General features: G+C 49.7%; 1 protein-coding gene across 9 annotated transcripts in view; it reads right to left on the bottom strand.

Annotated features, from left to right (window-relative positions):
* PXYLP1 (2-phosphoxylose phosphatase 1) overlaps positions 1 to 18,606 on the bottom strand; it is a 69,031-nt gene that overhangs the window by 23,101 nt on the left and 27,324 nt on the right. For 6 of the 9 annotated variants that reach the window (XM_082624181.1, XM_082624180.1, XM_082624184.1 and 3 more), the window contains one exon: positions 9,318 to 9,449. In XM_082624181.1, coding sequence (XP_082480307.1) covers positions 9,318 to 9,396 — 79 coding nt within the window. In that variant the 5' untranslated portion in view covers positions 9,397 to 9,449. Of the gene's footprint in view, positions 1 to 9,317; positions 9,450 to 12,207; positions 12,380 to 14,958; positions 15,137 to 18,606 lie in introns of those variants that run through there. The other 3 variants (XM_082624182.1, XM_082624185.1, XM_082624188.1) reach the window with 2 other exon arrangements.

Raw genomic sequence — 18,606 nt, 5'->3', positions numbered from 1 at the left:
CACTCCATAGGGGGGCTCTGGCCCAGGGCAGAGGACAAGAATCCACCTGCTTCCTGGCCTTCTCCCAGCAGCTCTAGCCTGAAGAACCCGCTGTATACAGGCCTTTACAGGAAGGAGATTTTGATGGAGCGCCGTGGGCCCACGCCTGGGTCAGAGCACCGCCCCTCCTTCCCTTCTGTGGGTGCCTCCTCTCCCATGCCAATCCTGTGCTGTGGTGGGCGCGGTCATGCTCCTCCTCCAGGACCCTCCCCTTGCTATCCTGACGGCTCCAGGGATGGGACCTGGCAACTAGCCCACTGTGCCAAAAAAGGCCCTTTCCAGGAGAGAGAACTTCCCCATGTGGAAGAGTCAGTTTTATGGGGAGTCAGGTGACCTCGGAACCCGTACCTCCTGCCATCCCTGCCTTAGCTGTTTAGTTATCCTGCTGTTGTTTAGTTGTCAGCTCTTCCTCTGATTACACAGACACCCTGGCAGGTTGCAGACAGGTGTCAGGGATCCACAGGTGTCCCAGGGCAGGTGGGCAAGTGTTGGCTGACCTCTGTCTCCATGGCTGTGCGCTCAGCTACCCCGGAGGTCTCACCACTGACTGCGCTGGCAAAGAACCTGGTGGGGCCGACGTGTGGCCCCAGCACCTGCTTTTCAGCTTCCTAGCTCCACAGCCTGCCTCATGCCTGTTGGGACCTCAGCCCCGGCTGGTCACCTCCTTAGGGGACTAGAGTCACCTCTTCCTTGTACCACTCAAGTCTGTCCTCAGTCAGCCCTGGGGCCACGACTCCCTTAAATAATTCTGCTTCTCCAAGATGGTGCCTTCTCATAAGTTAAACACCCCTAGTCCTGTCACCTGACGTCTCCAATTTCTTCCTCCCGATAGTCCAAAAGGCTCTTGAATTCTCTCCTTCACTGGCCTGCCGAAGAAGAATGATTTGCTCTGACAGGTAATTCCCACAATTCCCTTTGTGTTCCTCGATCCACTAAGGCGTCTTTAATGTCCTTTCTGTCTCCAGCCTGCACTGAATATAAAAATGTGTGTAAGTCTCAAATAAAAACCAGAACTACACCACGAGAGCCCACAGCAGGCTGGGCCTCATGCGGCTGAGGACTCAGTTCCTGTCCTAGGCTGTCTGCAAGCTCTTATCTCCTCCCTGCCTGACTGCCTTCTGACAACTGAGACCCAAGTCCACAGGACGGCCAGAGTGCAGGGGCAGGGGACCCACTGCGACCTGAGCCTGAGCCCAGCTGCAGACTCCTGGAGGAGCCAGGAAACCTCACACTCCTATGGGACCACTGGTAACTGGCCTTGACCTAAGCGGGTCCCTTGGGTTAGATGCTGCGAGCACCAAGGACTCCAAATCATGACAGAGACTAGAAATCAGAGAGACGTTCAAGACAGGTCCCCAAAAAGAGCTATGAAAAGAACCTCAGACATCCTTACCCATCTCAGGGCCTGGATCCCCTCTATCTTACCTTTGAGACTCTGATAAGAGCTACTGATCCTCACCCTTGACAAAGGACTGCATACACTTACTTTTAAATTTGATTTCTGGGGGTTCACAGCACCCCTGAAACCATGCGAGACAATGCAGATGTCCATGAACTCAGGCTAAGAACTCAGTGTACCTGGAAATAGGTTTCCTATTTCAACACCCTCGAGAACAGATTTTTTTTCTTTTTACAAAATGAAAAGGGATCTTTACAATTCATATAAACACGTGTTCCTCCTAAAATAGCCATCGATACTAAGGTATAAAAAGAAGTGAGTCACGCATATTCTTCCCACCCAGAGAACCCACAGTGAATGCTGCAGTGTGTGTGTGGCTGGATGTCCTGCCAGAGGTGAAACTGTGCTCCTGTCCCTGCTCCGGTGGGAACGGTGACAGGGTCACTATGGCCCAGGGACATTGTTCCCCCTTCCCCAAGAGCAAAAAGTTTTCTGTCTCAAAGGTCTGCACCCCACTGAGGCCACCAAACCAACTGCTCAGAAAGGTGGGTCAAGGCTGGTCATTTGCTTCTATGAAAAGGGTCAAAAGGAAGAGCAGTCAGGTGGGTGGGAGAGCCTTGGGGAGGCCACCTCAGTGAGAGACCACGCACTGCAGGGGGCAAGGGGGCCTCAGGTATCTGGACGCTGTGAAGACTGGCCATCTCACTCTCTGATAGATACCTGAGACTGGGGAGAAGCAGAGTGGGGTTCCAGGTTCCCCAGGAGGCAAAACCCCTGGCCAGTGGGGTCCAGGCCCTCAGATGATACAGAAAAAAGAGGGAGGGAGACAGGGAGGGCAAGAGGTGCCCAAAACAGTTAATTCAGAGAGGGCCCTGCCTTGTGGCGAACTCCCTGTCCCTCCCACTCCGGGTGGCCTGGCTCTGCTGGGCCCCAGTGAGGCATCGTGTGCCAGGGCCACACTGGCAGGAAGGATGGTGAGACTGTTCCAGAGCTCTCTCTGTGGGCACTCCTGACTTCACCTTCTTATTTGGGGTTCAGATTCTGTCCCCCAAGACCTCATGGCTGATCAGTCTCAAAAACCTCCCCCTCCAACCCCTTCCCCCTGGTGGGACGCTACCAAGATCCCAGGGCTCTGCCTGTGATGACCACTTACCTCACTTCAAGTTCCTTTCTGTTTAATGTCACCAGCTTGGAGCCCTGTTGCCAAGACAACAGGAGTGGGGCCCAAGCTGATCAGTGCAAACTCTACCTGGGCAGACTCCCACTGCATCCCTGGCCCAGCTCCACTCAGGGGGTACTCCGACGTCAACACCCTGCAGCATCCTTTCCTACTTTGTCTCTCTCCTCATACAGTCTTGGCGATTGGCACATGTCCTCCTGAATTCACTGACTCATTTTACTAACACTTCCTAGCCTGGATAGTTTCCTCTCCTCTAAAATGGGAGATTCCCCTTCTTATCAATATCGCTGACTACACCTACACACACACACACACACGCACACACACACACACACACACACACACAGTACCATATGTCCTTTTAGTAGATATATTATGGACAACCTTCCAAGTCAGTATCGACAGGTCTATGTAGACGCGGTATAATGGATGCAGCAGTATCTCCTGTTGGACACTTTGGTTGTCTACCCCCTTTTCCTATTATAAGCGGTGATGCAATGAACATCTTTGAGCATACATCTCTGTCCTCTGTCTATCCTTAGGAGAAATTCTCTGAGATCAGAAACAAGGAAGGAGGGAGGGAGAGAGGGAGGGTGAGGGAGAGAGGGGAAAGCGGGGTGGGGGGAGAAAGAAAAAGAGAGAGAGAGACAGACACAGAAACAATGTCCCCACCCTGGAAGAAAACTAGAAAGAACCCACGGACAGAACTGTGTCCCATTTTTAGTTCGTGGAAGGGCCTGCGTGGTACATGATACCCTCACCTCCTCCGATAATAACTATGACATGAGCTTCAGACGTTATGATAAAAGCTGATTTGTCAGACTTAATTTTGTCATTTACCTACAGAATTTTTCCTAGCCAAAGATATTTAACTCTATGTGGTAGCTGGGCATGAAACATTCAAAGAAAAAGCAATGTTAAAACTCTCAGAAATCAAAGAAAATAAATCTCCAAGAAAAGGATCAAGATTAATTTAAAAAATACTAAATAAAGAATTTATTTAGAACCTATGAACCCTTAGGTTAAAAATGCAAGCCCTCATTTTAAATTTCTCATTTTTTGGACTTCGACTCACCAAAATAAAAACCCAGCTGGAACCTTATTGTGTTTTTTAAATACACAGTACGTTAGAGCCTTGGCATCCTAAGGGTTGCATCCCCAAACCTTTGCCACCAAAACATATTAAGAGCTTCATGAATCCCCAAACTTACACACCTCACCTGGACACATGCTTTCCTCCATAAAATGTACACAGGACAGAGAAGAGAGAATGACAAAGCCCCGCAGCTTTGCAGGGTGGGACGCAGGACCGGCCCAAGGTGCCCACTCACAGCTATGATTATGTGCATTTGTGCCTCAGCAAAATCCCCGCCACCATACGCCACGGACCTTTGTGGGGGGGGCCACGAAGAGCTGGAGCTGCAAATGCCGACAGCCGACCTCGAAGAGCAGCAAAGCAGGCGGAGGCACTGCTCCGCTCCCACCCAGCTGCCTGGGCTTGTCCTGCTTCTCCGCTTGCTCAGAATGCTCTCCCCGGGCCTCCTCCTCCACAGCCAATAGCTCCACGTGGTCGACCTCCCAGAATGTGCACTGGGTACTTCCTTCGGCCTTCAGCACACTTAAGCCAGGTGGAGGGGCCGTCTGTATGAGCGGCTGCGTGGATGCGTGGATGAAGGCAGCACCCACTGAACCACCTGAGCCCTACACGGCGCGGCAGGGCCTTCCCTTCTCTTTCTTCACCCCGTCCCGCTGCACTGCCCGATCGTTTAGCTGAAAGTCCACAGAACCACCTGATGCTCTCAGCTTTGCTCCTTCCTTCCAGGGCCAACACCTTCATCGGAGCCCCTCCCAGCCTTTAACTGGAGGAGGAAAGTGGCCCCGAGTTGTCTCTCAGTATCAGCCTCCCACCAGCCTCTGAATGGGTAACACCCAAATATTGTGTATATTAGAACCCCCAGGGAGTTCTACTCCCACAATCCTGATTCTATGGGGAGGGGCACAAATGTGCTCATTTTTTGGTTTTGGAACATGCATTTTAACAGACGCCCGGGGCTACTCTGATCAGGGTGCTCAGGAGACCACTCTTTGGCAAACACTGTACCAGACTGTGGTCTTTCCCAGACAAATCTAATGATATGCTGCTGTCTTCCCTGCTTCAGTGGCTCCCCATACTTTCAGGATGTAACATGGTGATGGAGGTGGCCTGGGCCTTTGTCCACCTTCACAGCTACACACCGGTGACTAACCTGGTCCTGCTCTCTCCTGCCCTGCCTTTGCACACCCACCTCCATCTGCCAGGAATGCCCTTCCCAGCTTCCTCTTTGGACAACTCCAACTCACCCCTCAAGGCTGAAGCTCGGATGTCACCTCCTCTGGGAATGAGTCTTCCCTGACCTCCTACGCTGGATTGGCTTCTTGTCCCTCCTCCGCCCATGTCACCCTGTCACGAGTCATCTCTCATTCATTTTATTTAACAAACATGCATAGAGTGATTATTATGTGCCAGGAACTGTTCTAGGTGTGTTATAAATATCCTTTACCAACCCAATGAAATAGGAACTCTCATTATCCCCATTTTACAGATGAGGAAACTGAGGCACGGAGAAGGTAGGTAACGTGCCTGACCTCACAAAGCTGGTAAGTGGCAGGACGGGGACTCGACCCAGGCAGTCTGGCTCTGGAGTCCACGTTCTTTCCCACTTCCTCGTGGGGCTGCCTCTCTCCTGTCCTAGCATATTGTACACTGTGTTCCAAGTATCTGCTCGGGATTCTCCTTCACCAGACAGAGAGCTCCTGTGGCTCCTAGGAGATGAAACGCCCAGCCCTGGCCCAGCACACAGTGGAATGTTTGCTGAAGGACAAAGCTATGCAAACTCATGGCACTGGATCAACAAGGAAAGATAAAATTCCCAAAACCTCAGAGTCTGAAGAGGTTTTAAATGGGATCCGGTCCAGTGACCTGTCTACTCTCCTATTCTTCACAGAGCGATACTCCAGGATGTGCACACAGCCCGCTCCACCTCCACCTGACGATGACATTGAGGAAGCTTCACTTGATGCTTAACTAAAACGTGTCTCCCTGGCCACCAGGCCACACAGAGCTGATCTCACTCCTCTTGCAGATACTGGATAGAGACAGGGCTCTTCAGATACTGAAGACAGCCTTCACTCTGGCTTTCACTTTGGCAGGTTAACCCTCCCCTCTTCTACCTGGGGATCTGCATTTCCAGTCCACCTTGGACATCTCCCTTAGAAACCTGCTCTGGTCAACCAGGGCCCTGCCCAAGATACAGGTGCCCAGTGTAGACTGACTCCTATCAGGGCCAATGAACTCTGATCAAAAAGAAAGAAATGCATGATATACTGTTTCAAAGGCTCTCTCCACAAGTGGCTGAAGCAGCCTTTGGAACACCCAGAGCCCTGGATTCTGGGGATGATACATCATGACAGGACTCTACTGTTTACATTGACTGTGCTTCCCCGAGCCAAGGGTTTTCCCACAAAATCTCCGTTCTCACGCCAATGTTTCAAAGTAGCAACAATGAACTCCATTGTACAGAAGAAGGAATAGAGGCTCCAGGAGGCCACACCTGCCGCGGGCACACAGCTGCTCAGTGGCAGAGCAGCATCCAAACCCAAGGCTGTGGTTCCAGGGTCTGCGAGCTGAGCTCCTGCCACGCCGCCATTTTGGGAATGGTGGTTGAAACGTGGTGAACTGAGCACAGGATAAGCATGAAGGAAAGGATGGGTCGAAGCAGGAAAATGGACGATTACCAACGAGCAGAAAAAGCAGCAAAATAACGAATCATCCACAGGTTTTCATAAGCCAGTGGTCTTTCCCTGTCGCACGGAAGGAGTCCCTCAATTTGAGAAGTTACTTTTCCACTTGTACACATTTTAACTAGAATAACTAATGATATATATACCTTACTTGTTCCCTTCTTCCATTTGAATATCGGGAATTTCAGAATCCTTCTATTTCCAAACTCAAAAACATCAAGGACTTGAAAACACAAAATGAATGATTTTCATTAATGTCTACTAGCATACAGGGAGTCACTACTACCATTTAAAATAAACGTAGTTTGAGAAACTAAGAACTGTATTTTAATCTTTTTTGTATCCTTTCCCTACCACCTCTACCCCAACAGTGTAGAAAAATATCCAACACACATAAGCACTTAATAAATAAATGTGGGTTCACATACATACTTTCTGTACTGAGAGGAAGAAATGCTTTTTTAAACAACCTGATTTCTTTCATTGTAACCTGGGTCATAACTTTCTCATATTCAAAACATCAGAAAAAGAAAACTACCAACAAGACCAAATAAAATATACAATCATTTCAGAAAACAAATAAAACAATATTGTTCATTTAAAACATGAGAAAACCAAGTTCTATTTGATTGCCTCAAATAGATCACCTAAAACAATTCTATGTGCTAATCCAGTATTCAAAAATAAGTCAAAAGAAACGGCAAAGAAACAAGTCCATATATTTTAGGGTAAGGATGAAAATATAAGGGTTACTTCAGCAGACACCTTTGTATTACGAATTAGTCCAGTTTCTTACACCATAATAATTAGCAACCAGTAAAGCAACTAAAAAATAAAGCAATGTAACTCAATTTTCACACGGAAATAGTTAAATTCCAAAGTTACAGTTTACCTAGAAGCACAAGAGCAGAAAGAACGTTCATATCCTAATGTCTTCCCGAACTCCAGAGTATTCAAGAATAAAGACCTCAGACCCGGGCAGGCCAATTTACCCTGCAAAATTTTCCCGAAAAACAGTACGGCTGAAAAGCGGCTCTCCTAAAACAGAAGGTACTTTCAGAGGAGTTATGTAAGCGAAACACACGGGCCAATTGAGCGATGCGGAAACCACCTCATGCAAGAGAAACGCAGCAAACACAAGTAACCCACATTCATGTCTCAGAACCTGTCAGGGTCTCAGAATAACAATCAAGGTTGATTGATTGTAACATCCTACCTCTCCAGTGACAGGATGGAAAGTTTTTAATGAAAAGTTATAAACAATTAAATGAATGACAGTCCTAACACACTTTCTGGAAAAGATTCTTTTTTTTTTTAAACAGTTTATTAACCATCTGGAGAATCTTTAAACTTTACACAAGTACCTTCTCTTGACCTCCTTCTCTATTCTGGAAGGACAAAGTGAGTCTTTTTAATTCTTTTTACTGTTAGAAGTGCCTGTCATAGGTACTAGAGGTGTGCATGGAATATGTCACAGATTGGAGGTGAAGCGGAGAAACGTGCTCCAAGTCTCCTCCCTTCAAACCACTTACTCCGAATGCCAAGTCTTTCCCACGTCCCCCGGCACACTCAGAACATCCCGCCCTCGCAGCCACCTGCCTTCCTTCCATCAGGCAGACAGTGACAGCAACGCCACCTCCCCACAGAGATGTCCCAGGTGGTGACGGGGGCCAAGCCCTTGTCTCCCACCCAGTGGGGTGAGGTGGGAAGTGGAGGGCAGGTAGGTGGCAGCAAAAGTACAATTGCCAGCATTGCCCAGATATTTTCTCGGCTTCAAGTACACAGCACCAGAAGGACAGGGAATTAGGGTCAGCCTGCTTTCCAGAGCAGGTGTAGACTCATGCATTCACGTAAACATTCCTGAGACACCTCCTGTGTGGTTGGCAGTGCTGGTTCCCGTGATAAAGAGGGAAACAGATGTGGGTCCTGCTCTCAAAGAGTCTTGTAGATGGAAAAGACACAAGAACTGAAAAGTATGATGCCGCACGGCTAGTGTTAAGAGGGGAGCAGGTTTGGGGAACCCCGGAAGTAGGGCCAAGAAGCCCAGACCCAGTTAGGGAGTCACGGAACGATCCTGAAAAAGAAAGGGCTGAGTGAACCATGTGGAGGAGAAGACGGAAGGGAGGTGAGGAGGACAGTCCAGGCAGAGGGGCCGGCAGGATCTGGGCACAGAGCACAACCTGGATGTGGAGAGAATGGCAAGCCACTCGACAAGCCTATGGCGTAAAGTTCAAGGTGAGAGAGGGGCCCCAGGAAGGCAAGGGGCCTCCCGGAGACCCACCACTGAAGGGTTACAACCAGCAAGGTACCAGACCGGATCTGTTATTTGAGGACAACCACCCTCAGGGAGCAGTGGGGCACATAGACTTGGGGCCCAGCCTCAGCACAGGCTCCCAGTAAAGGGCAGAGTGCAGGCGGTGAGACCCACGGACTGGCTTCCTCAGCTGTGCTCGCCATGTGGGGTTTCCCATGCACGGTCCCTGCTGCCCAGGGGCTGCGTTTGGTACTGGGACCTAATCCCCCTACCCTCCCTAATAAAGGACACCCAACCCCCAAAGAACCAACTGGTGGGCCAGGCACCTCTGCTGTGCGACCTGGCACGAGGACACGAGCTGACCACTCACTGTCTTCGCCTTGGGAACCTGAACTAAAGATCCAGGAATAACCAGGCAGTTTAGGAATCCAGGGAGAAGCCAAAAACGAGTCACGAGGCTTAGTGATTGCTCTTGTTCCTCACAGGCACAGAATCACAGCCACCCACCGCTAGGGCCAACAATAAAAAAGACTGGGTTGTTTGAAACCTCACTGTTCACTGAAAGAACAAAGGCTTTGGGACCGATGTGCTTCCTCCCCATGGGGCCTTCTATTTCAGAGAGAAGCACTCCCCCGGCCAGGACCCGCCAGCCCAGCCACACTCACAGAACTGAAGGCTGAGGCTCACGAAGGCCAGCAGCGCAGCCAGGGCCAGCAGCAGCACGAAGCGATTGCGGAAAAGCATTATTATTTGTTTTATCTTCTCTTCATGGTTTCACCTCGGATCAGGAACACATCCTGTGAAGAGAGGAGAGGCAAGAAACATGTGTTCCAAGGTGGAAAACCAAGTTTTGTCAGCCGGAAATCATCTAATTAGCCCCATCCTCCAGCAGGGAAGCGTGAATCCCCTTCAGAGAACATTCCTGCGCTGTTGCTGATGTCTTCGCCCCCAAACTAGCCCAGCTGAGAAGGTGCCCTTCAAACTAACAAGTGGGAACGGTCTGTGAATGCTTCGTTTATCTGACCTCAAGAGAGAAGATTTTACAGCATGGCCTTTCCAAAGAAAAACAGACAGGATGTTTATTGAGCACTTACAGTGTGCCAGACACATGAAGCCTTTACAAGAACCAGCAAATGCTCATCCCATTCTGACCCCCGACTTCTAAATCTTCACCCGTTTCTGATGAACATTTCGCTACGATGACCCTGCTTCTTTAACTTCGATCATTGCCCTGAATGTCAATCACTGCCTCATGCCCCACTTTAATGCCTTTAGGGACAGCTGGGCTGTGTCGAGGATCTGTTCCTACACCAAGTAGGAACATCTGCTAATTAGAGACCTCCCCTGATCCTGGACCACTGGGCCTATTTCAGCTGCACCCATGGGTCTTCCTGCAGCTCCACTCACCATTCTAATTTTCTCTGACCATGTTAGAACTGTGCAAAAGGACTTTAAAAAAATGCTGAATGAGGCTCTAAATGTCCCTCCTGTGAAAAAAGTGAATGGTTGCTATGGGTTTTACCCCATCAGTCTTAGATACCAAATTTATTTCCTGATTCTCACTGGGGTTTAAAATAGAACTTGAAAAACACAGCCTCTTCACAAAAGGTTCTTAACCACAGCAAGATTACAACAGTTATTTCAAACCTGATTTTAGTGGCAGAATCTTTTTCTCCTTCAAATACAATAGAAAAGCAATCAGATAAAAGCTCACCTGCTAATGCGGTGAGGGCTGCACAACTCTATGAATATATTAAAAGCTATTGAATTATACCCTTCAGGTGAGTTGTTTGGTATGTGAATTATACCTCAACAAAGCTGTTAAAAAAAAAAAAAAAGCACACGTGCAGGGAACACGCAGGAGCCAGAGCCCTGGGGTCTCTTGCTTCCCAGCTGCCCTCCCCCAGCTCACCCACCTCCACACCCGGGGCCCTACAAGGGAGTTTGAGAAACCACTCCTTTAAAAGACCTGTCAGACTTTCTATCACAAGAGAACAGTGGCTAAAAGACTGACGGAAATACACTTGCACCTCACAGTTGAGCCTGTACGTCCAGCGTCCAGCAGCTCTGTTAACAAATGGATCCCAATTTATACCTTCAGATGAGCACTGCTTCTGTCGCTTTAGTCACCACTCCTATCCAGGGGCCAGTACTTCATGTCCCAAGGTGATCTATCCTCCTGGGGACACTCACCTCCCTGCCCTGGTGGGGACTCACCAGCCTCACAAGCTCTCTGGCATTTCTGGCTAAAACAACACACAACCCTGGTTGATCCCACCCAGGATTTAATATATTTAGGACCCCAAATAAATGTTTTGTTTCCCAAACTCAAACTCCCCACGGCCTCCCCCTGGGGGTGTTTGCAAGGACACCCACAGACCCTGAAAGCAGCTCACCAGAATCTACACTTGGTGAGAGGCCAAGGCCAGGACTTCTGCACTGAACCCCCAAGGTGGCTGAGGTCACAATGAGACAGGATGTGGGCCCATCTGACTGTGGCCCTGTAGCTGTTCCCCCTTGAGGCAACAAAGAGGGTGAAGCCTTCATGTGGACAAACCCCAATCCCAGATATAAAGCATCAAGCCTGGGTGGCTCTGGGCTGCCGATCCAGGCTGGCGAGTTCCTTGCCTGGGGTGTCTGGGAGGCGTCATAGTCTACTCTCTCATATCCTCGACCTTGGGGGTGTCCTCGGCAATGCTCATCTGATGATTCAACAGCAACCATCCCCCTCCCCGCCCAAAGGAAAACAACCTAAGTCAAATCCAAGTCACAGTCTCTCTACCCCTCACCCTGGACAGGTTCTGCTGCCTGGCCAAGCTCCCCAGGGATGAGCATGGAAGGCACCGACATTCAGCTACAAACACTGGCCAGTATTTCCAAAATATACCCGACCCGGGTGGAATGTCAGCGTCCCCTCGGAGCAGCCTCCCCTGGGCGGCTTCCAACCTGTGCTCCACTCCTCCGGGAACCAGGAACTTCTAACTTCTCAAAACCATCCATTCCCTTAGGATTCCCGTGACATGCCCTGAGGACAGGCTTGGTAATTTCTAACATGCAAGCAGAAAATCGAAGCTCAAGGGCACAAGGTTATGAAGTGGTGATGACACGATATGAAATGAGATCTGTGCCTCTAAAGCTCTTTCTTGTGCCTTACGGCGTCATCCCCACATGTCCACATACTGATTCTAGTTGCAACCCGTGTATCTACGCAGAACAAGTTAACTCTTGGCACGTGCCAGCTGCTTGGCTACCTGAAGACGGCTGGCTGCTTCCGGCTCACCAGCCTGTGGATTTCAGAACCCTCTCACTAACCCAGTCGTTCCCGATTGGATTTACTCTACTTTACAATGACCCTCTTATAAGGGGATCCTTTTAATTCGGGGAAGGTGAGTGGGGTGTGTGGATGGAGATTAGATCACAGAATGTGGAGAAGGTTCAGAGCAATGTCTCCTTTTGGGTGTCCCTGTTCCCCCCAAAATAAACATCCTGGGGCTTTCCTTCATGCCCTCCTGTCCCTTCTGTTATGCTACCACCTTCTTTTGAGGCTAATTCCACCTTTGGAAGGGCTCCATTTCCTTTACACGAACATCTTCAAGTGTTCCTGCCCAGCAGATGGCCTTTGGGGCCTTTCAGAGTTCTGTTAGGAGGGTTCTGCTTTTCTTGCTGCCTGAAGATGCTTCTCTGTGGGACCACATCAGCAGCATGTGCAGAGAAAGGGCACACGGCACTATGGAGGCAAAGAGAGCTGGGTCAGAACCTCGAGCTCGGTGACCATGGGCCAAGTTACTTAATCTCTCTGAGACTCAGTTTCCTCATCTGTAAATTGGGACTAATTACCCGGGGATGTTGTGAGGCTAAGTACAATCTCCAGCGTATGGTAGACACTCAAAAGAAGATGGTTGTCAGGAACTTCCCTGGTGGTCCAGTGGTAGAGAATCCTCCTTGCAATGCAGGGGATGCGGGTTCGAGCACTGGTTGGGGAACTAAGATCTCACATGCCGCAGGGCAACTAAGCCTGCGTGCCGCAACTACTGAATTCACACACCTCAACGAGAGAGCCCGCGTGCCACCAACTACAGAGCCCACGCGCTCTGGAGCCCGTGGCCATGACTAGAGAGAGGAAAACCCACACGCCACAGCTAGACAGAAACCTGAGCAGACCGTGCACCGTAACGAAAAGATCCCTCTTGCCTCAACAAAGATCCCGTGTGCCACAACTAAGACCCAACGCAGCCAAAAAACATAAGGAAAATAAATAAATAAAATAAATAAATATTAAAAGAAAATGGTGGGCTTCCCTGGTAGTGCAGTGGTTAAGAATCCGCCTGCCAATGCAGGAGACATGGGTTCGAGCCCTGGTCTGGGAAGATCCCACATGCCACGGAGCAACTAAGCCCATGTGCCACAACTACTGAGCCTGCGCTGTAGAGCCTGCGAGCCACAACTACTGAAGCCCACGCGCCTAGAGCCTGTGCTCTGCAAAAAGAGAAGCCACCGCAGTGAGAAGCCTGTGCACCGCAACGAAGAGTAGCCCCCGCTCGCCACAACCAGAGAAAGCTCGTGCACAGCAACAAAGACCCAACGCAGCCAAAAATAAATAAATAAATAAAATAAATAAATAAATAAAAAGAAAATGGTAATGAAAATGGCTTCGTTACCTACTCATCTTCTGTCAGTTCACTCTGCTGCTTCCTCCCTCCTCCTGGGAAAGAGGAAGAGTTTCTTAACGTGTTTGCTGGTTCCTCCAGCTATGTGAGTGCTAAAATGGTCACCTGTTCTCATCCCCACCCGTCCCTCTGTCGCTCTGGCTCAGATGCCATCTTCAGCCTCTCACAGTGGGCCTGGGATGCAGCCTTGCTGCCCGGGGGAAACCACCCACCACTGATTTCTGAGCTTGGTGGTGGCTCTTGCTTTAGCACCTCGGGAACCAGACTTGCCTCCTGGTTGCCCTGCATTTCGGTGTGGGTGGTGAGAACTTTCTTCTGGTGCTGGGCTGGGTCTGACCTTTAAGCACTTCCTGCCTCCAGGCTCTCGGGAGATTTTCCACCACACTTACTGACAGATGAGGCCACTAGAACTGCCTCTTTACACGAGGGTGAGTCACAGCCTGGTTCAGAGTCATCTTCAGGTGGGCATCAGGTGGAAACAACTGCTTTTGCTAAGTTAAATCTCAGGCTTATAGACAGGTTTGATTTGTTGCGGTGGTGGCCCCCAGTCTGTTTATGCCTTTCTGTATCCACGGCCTTGTGTAGATGCCTCCCAAACCGACTCTAAGCTTGGACGAGGTATATGCTTTGGCCAATGGGACGATAGCAAATGAGCTGCAAACAGAGGCATGAAGAGTACTTATGCATTAGGGCTTGTCTTCCTTGGCTGCTTTTAGAACACCAAGACCACCGTGTGAAGACGCCCAGGTGAGCTGTTGGACGATGAGAGACCACAGGGGGCCAAGGCAAGCAGTCCCGGCTGCGGCTATCTTCAGACCACCAGCCTGCCAATCACCACACATGTGAGCAAGGCCATCCGAGACCATCCAGCCCAGGCTTACCACCCGTAGATGCAGATCGGGAGAGTCAGCCCAGACTAAAAGAACTGCACGGCCAAGCCCCAGATCACAGCAAATATGTAAAGGTTGCTGTTGTAAGCCACTAAGCTTGGGGAGCTTGAGACCTGTAAAGCAAAAGCTAACTGATCCAATAAAGAGAAAATACCTTGGGTTTTTACCAGGAAATTCTAAGCCAGGGTCTAGATCCCTATATCCTCATCTTTTTTTTTGCATGCACCACAAACAAAAGCTCCATCTCATCTACATTCTTCAACATGCTGAGGGCTTTTGGGGAAAGGAGATATATTTAGTTCCAGATTTAAAATACCGAGGATATGCTGGGTTAACCAGATGGCTGGGATCATATGACTGCCGTACTGCTTTTAGTTTTGGGGCTACTGACGTCTCCACGTTATCTGTGGTTTTTCATTTGATGACACAGGCCTCCATCAAGGGACACGCACCATTGCCCCTTGATATGTTCTGGGTTTCTGTGCCCCTACCTTCTGACTCTCCCTTGGCAGACTGCAAATGGCAAATAATGGTCAGAATCTCATTACTGTCACTGTGCTAGGACCAGCCTGGTGGCACAAAGCCTAGGGGCCGGGGGGAGGGGGAAGGGGGCAGCACATTAACACCGAACCTGGGATAAACACATACATGCCTTCTCCTGGAGCTAATTTTCCTACAATACTTGGAAAGGAAGGTCACGCTCTGTTCTTTTTTTTTTTTAAATGGCTAAAGAATAACGATATAATTACAAGGCTTTGAAGTTTGCATTTGCAGCTGGAGCTAGGACCCCAATGTGAGAACCCGGTGCATGGCTCCGCCCTGGGGTGTTTCTTCACTTCTTCAGTGGAAGAGATCCGGGGAGCCCTGATAGAGTGGAAAACATGAGGCTTCAGAGGCCGGCATATCTGTGTCAATTCCCTGCTCTGCCGCTATTTTCTTCTGTGTCCTGACAACTTCACTTTGCTGAGTTTCAGGACCCTGATCTTTAAATAAGATTAGGGATAAGAGCGTAAAAGAGCAGGAGTAGGGCTTCCCTGGTGGGCAGTGGTTGAGAATCCATCTGCCAATGCAGGAGACACGGGTTTGAGCCCCGGTCTGGGAAGATCCCACATGCCACGGAACAACTAAGCCCATGCGCCACAACTACTGAGCCTGCGCTCTAGAGCCCACGAGCCACAACTACTGAGCCCGTGAGCCACAACTCCTGAAGCCCGTGTGCCTAGAGCCCGTGCTCTGCAACGAGAGAAGCCACCGCAATGAGAAGCCCGTGCACCGCAACAAAGAGTAGCTCCCACCCACTGAAACTAGAGAAAGCCCGTGTACAGCAATGAAGACCCAATGCAGCCAAAAATAAGCAAACAAACAAACAAATAAATTTATTAAAAAAATAAAATAAAGAGCAGGAGTAAATATCATAATACGCAGGGCACCTGGCGCAGAGTAGGGATGTGCTGTGTGTGACCCCCAGCTCTGGAGGAGTCACACAGACCTCTGCCCACCAGCTAAGCACAAAGAGTCACCCTTTCCCGGGGCTGCTGTTCTGCCCCATGCTGTGGCTCCCCTTCCAAACCCTGGCCACGGGCCACTGCCTTATTCACAAGCCCAGCCCCGTCCGTCAGGGCGGGCGGCCACGTCTGCAGCCCGTTCCTGGCCTGCCCTACCATGCCGGCCTTCCTTGGGGCTGACTCAGCTGTGGTGTCCCACCCTGCCACAGGTTTTCCAGTCTGTCTCAGCTTCTGTTGGGCCCCATCCTAAGAAGACAGGATTACCAGCCAACAGGCTCTCTCCGTCTCTCTGGCCCAAGCTCCAGCCCCGTCCTCCAGAGACCCTTTCTCCTTTTCCATCCCTAGCGAGGAGGCTCTCAGCCACTCAAGACATCAAGCATTCCTTGGGTCTTCTTCCAGTCATATTCCTGCATATTTCCTCCACAGGAGTTCAGAGCATGCACACCCCTGGGATCTACTGCAGCTCCTCCAGATAAACCATAGAACTTGTCCAGGTCATGCCAAGAGACAGCCGGGCCCGGGCCCACAGCAGAAACCCCACAGCCTGCTCACAGCCCAGAAAGCAAAGTCCACAGGAAGAGTCACCGCCACATCAGCAGGGTGAGATGCTGCAGGACTGCGACCTACTTCAGTACAGCTCCCACCTCTCCTAACCATCAAACGTCTCTCAAGTCCCATCACCTTCCGTGGAAGATGCTCTTGACTCAATATGACATCATGACCAAATCCAACCCCTGTAAATACTTCAGTGGAAACCACTGTTTCATGTTGCAGGCTGAACATATTAACAGTTACCAATCATCAAATGTCTACTGGGCCCAGCCTTAGTCCCCACCGCTAAACCCACATGGTAAAAATATCTTAAATCCAGAAACACAATTATTACTCTGAATCCCTGATGAAGCAGCCAGAAAGAAAACAAACAAATAAGCTAACAGAAAACTCAGTTAACTTAATTCAACTTTACAACAGATTTGAATAGTGAAAGAAAATATTTTAGAATGTAATTTTGAAAAAAAAGCACTAGTAAATAGGCAGTTCCCATTATTGTATTATGGTAAATACCATTTCTGAATTAAGAGGAAAAAGGAATATATCAAAGGCATTTTTACAAGCTACCATTCTACCACCAGAGATTTCCAAAGCCCAAGCCCTGGCCCGATTTTCACCTTGTAAAAGCTGGAAATGCCACGTCTGGTGACTCCGGTCTCAGAGTCCCCTTCAAAGTGTACAGAATTGGGGGTTTTAAACGTGACCATGACCGTTTGAAAGAAAAATATGCATTCAATTATCTCATATGTGTAGTTAAAATACCATTACCAGGAATAGAAAGACGGTATTAAAGAAAATGCTTTAGATGTATTCTATACTTTGGTATATATTTTTTCGGTCTTAATCATTTTGGCCTAAGTAAATACAGCATTATAAGTAACAAAAAACCCTCAAGTCTATAATTGTGAACTAAATATGAACCAAGCAAAGGTAAAAGCTACATCTTCGTAATCCTCCCTCTCCAAGGTCACCTCAAAGTGAAGTTTAATTGCAAAATCAAAGACGCTTGGCTAAGAATAAACCAATCTTAAAGTCTGATGAGTGAGAGCCTGATAGATTCCAGAACCTCCTGGAAAGCACCAAGGGGGCTGTGAGCTCCCAGCAGTCATTCACATTCCAGTTATTCAAATTCCAGCTAACCTGCAGGCTGGGTTCTAAAGGCCGAAACCGATTCACTCATCCAGTCAATCAGTTGATTCAAAACAACATATTTCCCCAAAGCCAGTATGTGTCGAGCACCATCCAAAGTGCTGAGGACACAGGATACAGGACACAGTTTCTGCCATCTTGAAGCTCACAGCTGAAATGTACTTATGAGAGAAAGGATATGAGATCTAGGAATTGCTTTAAAATATTCTGGATGGGGGAGCGGCGGGGGAAGGTCAAGGAGGAATTAGTGAAACGAGATTGGCAAACTGCTGACAATTGCTGAAGCTGGGTGATGAACCCTCAGGGCACATCATATGATCCTCTGTGCTTCTGTGTATGTTTGAGGTTAAAAAAAATTTTTTTTTAAGTGTTAAAAAAAAAAAAAAAAGGAAGCTCACAGTCTGGTCAGTGGAGCAATGAGTAAACAGAACATTTGGCCTGTGAACCCAGTACCCTGATGGGGAAGCAGAGCGGGGGAGGGGAGGGGACCCACCTAGGCCCAGAGCGGGTGGTACTGCTTCCTGTGGAGAAAGCTGGGCCCGAGCTGAGCTCAATCTTCAACAGCAGATTGGAGCTGACGGGTTCACAACTGCATTTTAGGAAAACATGTGCGTTTTAGGAACGAACCAAAGAAACAGCACTAAGTAAGACTGTCCCGACTCTGAGGGTTTGCATCTCTGTATGTGAGAGGAGCCAGTGAGTCTGCTGCACCCGGGGACAGCCGGCAGCCCAGAGGCCCCACCAGGGCTGGGCCAGGGAGCCCTCCCCTCACCTGGGTCTGCTCCTCCACGGGGAGCTTGCCTGTGGCCCGGCGCCAACAGGCAGGTGGCTACAAGGGCCCCACTCCCCCCACCTGGGCCAGCCTATCAATGGACCCCAAGGAATCCCACCACCAAGGGGCTGGACTGCTCACCCACTGATGCCCACTCCCTTCCTGGAGTCCCCTCAGGGCCCAAAGCCACTGACCTCCAGGTTGGAGCAAGGGGAGGGGTCTGATCTCAGGAGCCAGGGCACCAAGCAGTGCCAGCTTGAGGCACAGGCCTACTTCGTGGACTGACCCTCATTTTCTAGGGCTGGGATTCTCTATCTCTTCCCAGCACCAGCCTCTGCTGGGAATACAGGACAGGAGCAGGCCCCGAGGCCTCCCTGCCCCTCTCAGCAGGGGTGACACTTTAAAGGATGCTTGAGAGC

This window comes from Mesoplodon mirus, assembly GCF_964341445.2.
Source record: "Mesoplodon mirus genome assembly, chromosome: 6".
Taxonomy (NCBI): domain Eukaryota; kingdom Metazoa; phylum Chordata; class Mammalia; order Artiodactyla; family Ziphiidae; genus Mesoplodon; species Mesoplodon mirus.
This window is presented reverse-complemented; position numbering and strand designations above follow the sequence as displayed.